General features: G+C 50.3%; 1 protein-coding gene across 2 annotated transcripts in view; it reads left to right on the forward strand.

The window, feature by feature from the left end:
* The window catches only part of SLC5A10 (solute carrier family 5 member 10), a 54643-nt gene that overhangs the window by 1461 nt on the left and 43562 nt on the right, over positions 1-9620 (forward strand). For both annotated transcript variants that reach the window (XM_072982633.2, XM_078381343.1), the window contains exons 3-7: positions 258-362; positions 1253-1312; positions 1460-1564; positions 8242-8347; positions 9464-9544. In XM_072982633.2, the coding sequence (XP_072838734.2) occupies positions 258-362; positions 1253-1312; positions 1460-1564; positions 8242-8347; positions 9464-9544 (457 nt within the window). The remainder of the gene's footprint in view (positions 1-257; positions 363-1252; positions 1313-1459; positions 1565-8241; positions 8348-9463; positions 9545-9620) is intronic.

Here is a 9620-nt window from a genome sequence, read left to right on the forward strand (position 1 = left end):
CGAGTGTCACACTTGACCATTGCGGAATGAAATAGCAAAGAGTGCTGTGTTACCCTGAGGACTGCCAGGTTTTACCCGGTAGGAGTTTTCCTGGGATGCCGTGTTTGTTTATAGAAACCAACGAGACCTCCGTCCAGGTTTTCCTGGTTGCTACTGCCATTAACTATGACAGCCCACCCTCTTTAAGATAATGAATCGTTTGGAAGGTAATAAGCAGAGGTGGGAACTCAGAGGGCCGATGGTCTTTTGGCTTGCAGATCGGAGCGTCTCTCTTTGCCAGCAGTGAAGGATCTGGCCTCTTCATCGGGCTGGCCGGCACGGGAGCTGCTGGGGGAATAGCCGTGGCCGGCTTTGAGTGGAACGTAAGAGCATTCACTTTTTAAAATGTTTTCATTTAATGAACTAACCAGGCTAGATCTAAATCTATAAGCTGAATAATACAATAGGACCCCCCCCCTCCATTCATGGGATCCGTATCCACTCATTCACTTCTGCATGAAAATACCAAATATACCCCCCCCCCATTTATATGTAAAGTATTTCCAGGTTATATTTACCAGAACCAGCCACTAGGAGGCGCTAGAGACAATACCATATGTATAGGGTTTGCTATTTCCGCAGTTTTCGGCATCCACGGTGAAGGTTGGAACTGATTCCCCCCCCCCCCCGGATACGGTGGTCTTTCTGTACCTTGAAGTATAGATTTCGACAACTCTATCAAGTTACAAGGACCACCAGATAGGGGAAATTGGCTGTTTTGGAGATATCGCAAAACGACTCTTTACCCAGCTATAAAGATTTAGATCTAGCCTGATTGTAGTTCATTAAGCTCTTTACCCAGAACTTGAAGTTCTTCCCCCTCCCCTTTGAAAACTGCACTCAAAGAAGCCCATGCTGGCTGGGGGATACTGGGAGTTGTGGTCCAAAAGCAGGGAGCTTCTCAAGCTGGACCTTCATGACAACAGAACGGAGGGAAGGCGAAGCGGTCTAAAGGCGGCTGGCTAGCAAACCCTGACTGCCCTCGAAATGGGTTGCTTTAAGATCCCCCTAAGTCTCCACAGTGTAGCTGGATGCTGGGGTTTGTAGTCCATGGTGTCAGAAAGCTGTTGCGGTGGGGAAAGTGGGCGCTTTGCACATTTGAAAGAGGAAATCAGCATGTCCCACGGGCAAATACTTTTGCTTCACCCACCTTGGGGTGCAGGATCAGAACCCTCCACCCTCAACTTTCTTTCTGGATTTTGACCCCTTTTAGGCTACCTACGTGCTGCTGGCGTTGGCCTGGGTGTTTGTCCCTGTCTATGTCTCCTCTGGGGTAAGTAGAAAGGAGGTAGGAGTTTAGCAACAGCCAGCCCCTTCTCCCCCGAGCCGGACGGCCATTCGGATCCTCTCCCTTGCTCCTCCAGCTTTGCCCATAGGGCAGGGGTCTGGATCCGACTCCCTTTTCTCCCTTGCCCGCCAGATCGTGACCATGCCCGAGTACCTCCAGAAGCGTTTCGGCGGCGAGAGGATCCGGCTGTATCTCTCCTCCTTGTCGCTTCTGCTGTCCGTTTTCACCAAGATATCCGTGAGTCCACCGGGGGCCGGTTTGAGAAATAAGAGCCCTTAGAAACGGTTGGGAAAGTGGAGTTTTTAATATGTCCTTTGTTCGAGTGTGGAGTGGCCGAGTTTTGGATTCCACCTCCTTGGATTTCCCAGCCGGGCTGAAGGAAATCGGGGAGGTGTGTGGTTCGAAACGATGACCTTCCTGAGCTCTCTGTTCATCCGTTTGTGCTTGCAAGTGCTCTTTTCTTAAGTGGGGATCCGTGGCTGCCCTCCTTCTCTTCCTGTGATCTTCACGACAACCCTGTGAGGGGGGCCAGTGACTGGCCTAAGCTTTCCCACCCCAATTTCACAGCTCCGTGGTCACCGGAAGCGAGATCTCCCACGTTTCAGGTTGCCTCTTGCTGGTGGCCTTTGTCATGTTTGCTGCTCGGCCTCAGGCAGCAAAAAGTCTGGGGACATCTCTGCTTTTGCCGTGGATTCTGGAAATGTGCCGTTTGTTCTGGGAAGGAGACGGCCCTGGGGTGACACAGTCAGGGTCGCTGTAGCCTTTTTCCTCCTACCTGTCTGGTGGCCGTCTCTCAGAAAGGAAGATTCTGGTGTGACGCTGCTCTGTCCCAGCAGGGGTCGCTGTTGGCCAAGTTGCTGACCCAGCCAAGGACTCGAACCCGTTTCAGCAAACTAGTGGCATTAACCAGATATTCTCCCACACCCGTGTAGAGAGCATCTCTCCCACCACCTGCCGGCTGAGGCTTGTTTTCCGAAAAAAAGCATTCAGAGGCTGACACTGTGATCCAAGATCAGGCTTCAATGCATGATGGAGGATGCTGGGATTTGTAGTCAACTACCCCCCCCCCCCAAAAAAACCTCCCACATTTCCAAGCAGTGCTCAAGATATTACAAAAATGGCACTTCCTCCTTTGTCTCATTCCTGGCATAGCTCCTGCCCAGTATGCTCGAGCTTCTGTTGTTATCTTGGTGTGACACTGGAAATCCTCCCTATTCTTGCGTGCACACCCTGCCTGGATCCTTTGCTTTGTCCCAACGAAAGCTTCTTTTAGCCTCTCCGAAAGTGGTATTATCTCCCCAGGCTGGGCTCCGTCCTTAATTGCCTTTGGTGGCAACCGCCGTCTGAATCACTCGCTAGTCAGCCGCGGAGTGGCCGCTTTGGCCCGGGGAGATTCGGCCGCGACCGCCTAACCCCGTTCGCTCAGGATTCGGGCAGCCTCGTCGACGGCCTTAAAGCGACATCCCAGAGAAGACACACAGGAAGCAGCAAAGAGGTGGGGCATTTTAGAGCAGAGCTGGTATTGTCGCCTTACAGTTGGCACTTTCCTGCATTCAGAGGGTTCTGCATTTGTAAAAACCACTTTGGAGGGGATTACAACACCCATCATCCCCTGTTAGGGAGCCAACATTTAGAAGAGGGTTTGCTGCTGGAAGGGCGGCAGCCAGACCACCTATTACCACCTCTATAGTCATTCCTGCTAGGTCAGGACGAGGCACGAAACAGGTGAGCTGAGCGCGGGATCAATAAGGCAGTCACATGTTTCATCCTGGCACCCCTTCTGCCCTCTCTCCCCACAGATCCTGATTTTTGCATGATACAAGTTTAACCAGCAGGGCAATGAAATCCTGGACACCAAAACTCCTAATTAGGGCTCTGAGGTGGAATCCGATTGGCCTCTTGAATCACACGATCCTTGTCGGGGCTGAGCGGATCACGGTAATACCACTCCCTGGCCATCGAGAGTGGGGGGCGCTAGAGCAAAACCCTGCCGGCTCCTTATTGCAACTGCTGCCGAGCCAGTGGTTGCAATACCTCTTCCTTGCCATCTGTGGTGGCGGCGCTAGAGTCCCACCGTGGCCCATAGCGGTGCTGTTTAATTACTCTTTTCAACCTATTTAACAATCCATTTCTTTGAGAGTCCTGGTGGGCGGGAGAACGGTTCCTCGATACCTCCAGTGAGTCATAATTAAATGCAAAATTGGCAGGTCCGAGCAACTCTGGTGCCATTCGTGGGTCTTCCTAGAGACCCCCTTTCTGCCCCAGAGTTTGGCTTCACCCCTGAAATGGGCTCACCAGGTCAGTTTGGGAGATACATCCTGTGTTTTTTTTTGCGGGGGGGTTCTCAAGTAGGTCACCGTCTTGGGGGAGAGACGGGTGTGGAGGATCTTTTCACCGAGTGCAAAAGGGGTGAGGCCTGTATTAATGCCAGGCCTGGTTACACCACAGCGGCCCATTAATCCTGCAAAGCATGTTAATACCCCAGTGCCCTTCCCCTGCCTCTGATGTGGTCCAGGTGTGCTTTCCGGGAACCAAACTGGGGCAGCTCATCAGAATGAGGCCAGCCAGGAATCACACTTGGGGGTGGGGGTGTTGCTGTTCTTAATCATTACTAAGAATTCACTCTCCCTTTCGATGCCTCGCCTCCTTTCCAGCCTTCTCGGCATGCCTAGGGTTTTACCCTGACCGAAGGTGCAAGAAGGATTCACAGCCGTCTTATGACCATATTTAATTGCCTCTCCTTTCCATTCATCTCCTACTGGAGCTCAGTGGCCCTGTGTTTTTTGGAGGGAGCCCCTCAAAACAGGTGATTCTGTGTTGCATCGAAACCCTTCTCCTTTTTCGCCTCGAATGATCAGCTGTAACAGTCTGTGCTTTTTTGGATTTTAAATTCCCTGTAGCTTTTTCCGCCTTTCATCTGCTTGATGAGCACCCATCTCCGGGGAGTTCTTAGCACCCTGCAGGAAATCTGTATTTCAGCGGCTTCCCTCTTTATTTATTGTAGCAAGGAGGAGCAAAGTCATGGCATAAAAGGGGTTGTTTCTAGTTACTCTTATAATTGCACATTAAAGTGGAAAGCATGCTATGTTGGTAGGCTGACTGGAGGCCCAGAATTGGCCCTAGTGCCTTTGAGACGTTTTTAGAGGTACGTTGGCAGGAATGTTTCAGATTTCCCCTTAGCAACCCTGCGTGTTATTTTTGTTTTAAAGAAATCAAACATCATCCTCCTCCCTAAAAGCAACGCGCAGTGCAAATGTTTGTTTAGAAAGCAAGGAGCAGTGAAAATGTATATACAGTATGCAGTATTTGCATTGGAGTGAGTGACATCGACTGATTTCTTTTCAAACACCGGAACGAGGAAAGGGAGAAAAATCACTTTTTAAAAGTGTTTTTTCCAAGCTCTGACAGAAGCTGCATGAATGGTAGCTTCCACGCCCGGATTGTGGCCTTGCAGGGCATTCCTTCCGGCTTCGGGCGCTATCTGTGTTCCTGCCTGGCACACATTATTTCAGGTCCATTATTCTCTGATTGAACATGGAGTTGCTTTTGCACGAACAGATCACAGTCCTACCTCACCTGAAATGGGATAGGATGGGATGAATTATGAATAACCCCTGAATCAAAGATACTTTTAGCTTTGAAAACGCGGTGAGATACAGTACCTGTTTTCTTGTGCCTTGGCCAACTCAATGGCCAAGGTCTTGAAAACTCTTGGGGGAAAAATGCATCTTTCACTACACCTTCAAAAACAACTTTAACCCTGTTGTAGACGACACCAAGAGAAAACCAAACAAAGCCTGCCGTTTCCCAGGAACGGAGATGAGAAATTTTTAAAAAAATTGGATTTTTTTTCTTTTGTAAATTGGGGCGTGGGGGATGACGAACTGGTGGAAAGCTTTTGAGCTGCGACTTTCAAGTCAGTCCCTGGATGGGTGGAATAGCACAGCGCGGGAACGTTTCTGGGTGTTTTTTCCTGGCATGAGCTAAGGTTGGTGTGAATTGACGTCGATAGGCCTCCTTTGAGTGGCAGGAAAGACCCGCGAGGAGAGAGAACAGGGAGGGTAACCCGGGGCTCATGCGATGCCTCCCCTCGCTTCAGGAGAGGCCGTGCCGGAGGCAGGCCCCAGCGCCAAGACGCAAACAGGTTCTGGATCCGTTTGGTGTGGTTTCCGCCTCTTCCTGGTTTTAATGAGATCTGGCGATGCATGAAACGAGGTCGTGCCGGCAGCTGGATGCCCTCGTTGGTGCCACACGTTGGCCTTGTTTGTGTCAAAAATATTAAAAGTGAGGTTCTACCCTAATAAACCCTGCATTTGGCATGCAGGAGATGCCCGGAGGAATGGCGGTGTTTTTTTTTTTTTTTTTTTTTAGCCTTTACGGTAAATTGGTGGTGAAGAGAGAAGGATTAGGAGGAAGATGGAGCAAGCTCCTGTGACCACGTTCAATGTGGACAATCCGTGGTCAAGAGAGGGCAAATCCCAATGGCAGGAGAGTCTGAGGATTTTGAGTGTTTGTTACGGAAAGCTTTGTGTCTCAACCTGGACGACTTCCGTGTCCCGTCCGTGGTGCGTCCACGGCTTCTTGAGCATTTAATCTCATCCCAGAATCCTGTGCGATCAAAGGGTCGCCCTCAGTGGATCTGTTGACTATCTGTGGATTTCCAACCTTGGGTCTCCAGAGGTTCTTAGACTACACCTCCCAGAAGCCTTTCCCCCCAGCAGCGCTGGCCAGGATTTCTGGGAGTTGTAGTCCAAGAATCTCCGGGGACCCGCTAACTAACCTGGAAGATTCGTCCAGCTGGCGAGATTTCACCAAAACTGCTTGGAGTGTTGTCTGAATCTGCATTGGTCTTGTGTGACCATGAAGCCAACGTGGCTTTTCAGAGCTTAACTAGGTAGTTAGAGGATTAAAACGAGTGTGGATGATGCTTGTTAACAAATATTCTGCTGTCTGTTCTCTTTTATCCTCATCTTGGCCATAAAGTATGACCAACCCTCTGTGTGTGGTCTCTGCTGTGATCAAGAAGGCTGGCCAAGAGGGCAAAACATAAAAACTAAAAAAGTATTTCTATAGGTCCTGCTAAAGTTATAAAACCTGCTTCTCTTGTAGAAAGGGATCCTAAAGGGTGTAGAACAGTTATCCAGGCTGGAGTGAGTCTTTGGAACTGAGCAAAGCCATGAAAATGTGTTTTGGAGAGAGGGGGTGTGCGTGCGTGGAGGGATTATAACTCCCAGAGCATCCCTTATATTGGAGGTTCCCAACCTTGAGTTAACCCAGGGAGGCGCTTGGACTGCAACTCCCAGAAGCCTTCGCCACCAGCAGGTGTGCTGGCCGGGGTTTCTGGGAATCGTAGTGAAAAGAACAGCTGCCCCCCCCTGAGGCTGGAGACCACCATGGCTTTAAACCCTGACCCGCTGGCATCCTGGCTAGTGAGGCTTGAGAGTTGGAGTCGCGCCCCCAAATATCAAATGTTTCCGAGATCTGAACATGAGCAAGCACATGTGATAAGCTGTTCACACCATGCCTCCACGCAGTACTAATAAAACCCAGGTTTTATATCGCATGTCTTGAAGATTGTGAATACTTTAAAGGCCTTTCCTCGGCATTCTTTACACGGAGCAATAAAGCTGGGTCAGTTTTGTTCGCCTCGGACTGCGTACGTGAGGCGGAGAGACATTCCAAAGACTTAGAAGGGCCGCAGGTACACATTTTCCTTGAAGGTTTTGGGGGAACCCTTGGGTGCTAACCAAGCTGCTAGACCTCGTGAGAATTTCTGTTTCCTGCTCGGCCCTTCAGGGTGGCTTGAAGGCAGAAGCCAGGTTTGAACTGAAGGTCTGATGATTCCACACCTCCCAGTCCCCGAGATTCCCCTTAACTCTGCCCAGATTTGGCTCACGGTCGAGTCCGAGCGCAGGGGTCGCCCCTCTGCCAACGACAGCTGGGGAAAATCTTTTCGTCGCCGAAGTGCAGCTGAGTTTTGAGAGGCAAAAAAATGTGTTGTTGGTTTTTTTTTTAAATGCACAGCATACGCACAAACCCAGCTTGGCACCGGATTCAAAGGTGTGGCAGCTGGCAGGGGAACAAATCCCGCCAAGTTGAAAGGGAGCAATCTTTGGGCGGGCTCGGGGCCCCACCTGCCGCCTTCCGCGTTGCTGCCTCCATCATTTTGCCGGAGGGGAAACAGAGGCCGGCAAAGGTATTTGCTGAGCCAGCGGGAACGAAGGGGAGAGGCAAGCGCCACCTTGGCCGGGCCTCCGAGGTGGAGACGGAGGTAGCTTTATGGATCAGGAGCTTCGCCAGGGCTGGTGTTTAAGCAGCCGGAGCTCTCTGTTCCCTCTAACTGTTTTAATTGTCCTGATTAACATCTTTTCAGCGTCAGCCTTGAACCAACGAGTCCTTGGTTCGAGTCGTCCTTTGGACGTGATGCTCCCATACCTGGAGGCACGGCCGGGAACGCAACCTGCACCTTGTAAATTCAAAACAAATCCCCTATGGAAACTTACCCAGTTTTCACGTAACACGCAGATAAGAGTCCACAGGATTCTGACTCTCAAATCCAGCCCTGCTGGGACTAACCAAAGACCTTGGGAGGCTCCAGACTGCCGAATGGGTAGAACCCAACAGGCGAACTGTTCTCTGTTCATTCCAGGAGAGGTTTTACCTATTGATTTTTACCTGTTATCCAGCAGCACCATTAAAAAAAAAAAAATTGAAGCAGCAGCTTCGGTCTTTTGCAACCCGTTGTTTATAACCCAGGCTCGGTTGACAGCCAGCTATTCAACAGGGGAAGCGTTTGTCAGCCCAGTTGCTTTGCGGCAGGGCTATTAAAGCAAAGAGTTCCTTGTTGGTAAGACGAGTAGGAAGACCCCCTCTGAGGCAGATTTCCCCGGTAACCTTTGTTTTTCTCCTTCTAGACAGACCTCTATTCGGGAGCCCTCTTTGTCCAGGTCTGCTTAGGGTGGAATCTCTACCTCTCCACTGTCCTAATGCTGGTGGTGACTGCCGTTTACACCATTGCAGGTAACTAAGCATTTAGTCTCTGGCGGGTTGACTTCAGATAGAAAATAAATTCACAAGTGTGAAAGGAGGAGATCGGATGCAAGTTGGCCAAGAACCCAAGAGAGCTTCAGAAACTGCAGATCAAGCATGTCACCGCGGATCTTAGCCGGGTTTGTAAGCTCCCCGGATGCCCCACTGTCAAGATGGATTGGACAATTGATAGAATCATAGAATAAGGAAGTTGGAAGGGGCCTATAAGGCCATCAAGGGACGTGGGAATGGCACGATCTGGGAATCGTGACCCAACCCTGTCATTTCCCTGATCTCTTGCCGGGAATGGAGCGTGTGATAGTGCACTCCAGATGTTTATCAGGCACCACCGTCTCTGTTTTCTGATGTAAGGAGAGCTCCACCCTGTTCCCCCAGCCTCATTTTTCGGTGGTTTTAAAATTTTAATTTAATGTGTACCTTATTGGATGTTGGTGGCTTGGAGCCGCCAACGTCTACCCTTCTTCAAGGATCGGGCCCTGCCCAACCTCTCTCCCTCCCTGCTCCTAGTACCGAAATCGCTGAGTTTGCGGCAGATGCCTGCTGAGCGCGTGAACAGGGGGAGGCATGTTCAGGCACAGACCGTAAGGCCCCACACTGGGCACCATGTGCGGCCCCTTGCACCCAGTTTTCTTTTGACACCCTAGTTGGGTACACTGCGAGGGTCGTAGGGGGGGAAAGGAGAGAACTCACCGCAGGAAAACTTATAGATTTAGCCAGCCTCTCTAGTAGAGATGTAAAATTTGCAAAAAAATATATAAATAAATCTCTTTTTTTTCTAGAAAACAAGGGGGGGCATTGTAGGTTGTAAAATTTGAAAAAAGTGGTTCTTTTTTTCTGGGGAGAAATTGAAATTTTCATAAATTTTACATCCCTACCCTCTAGCAGGTGACCGGTTTCTGCCTGCCTTCTGGGAGCAGAGAGAGGAGTTTGAAAAGGGCAATGCCTCTCAAAACCCGAGCTCTAGCGGCAAAGCCAGAAGTTGGGGGTTCGATTTCCCCCCCCCCCGGGGGCCTCCTGGACAGAGGCTGGACGCAATGACCCACAGGGCCCCTGCAGTTCTAAGAGGATGATGCTTGTCATTTGCAGGTGGTCTGACGGCCGTCATCTATACGGATGCGCTGCAAACCCTAGTTATGGTGGTCGGAGCCATCATCTTGACAGTCACTGGTGAGAAATAGCATCCCCTTTCTTGCTCATATATATACAAATATATTTGAAGGTGTTTTCCAAGTTCTGCTACAGT

The sequence above is a fragment of the Pogona vitticeps genome, chromosome 13 (assembly GCF_051106095.1).
Source record: "Pogona vitticeps strain Pit_001003342236 chromosome 13, PviZW2.1, whole genome shotgun sequence".
Taxonomy (NCBI): domain Eukaryota; kingdom Metazoa; phylum Chordata; class Lepidosauria; order Squamata; family Agamidae; genus Pogona; species Pogona vitticeps.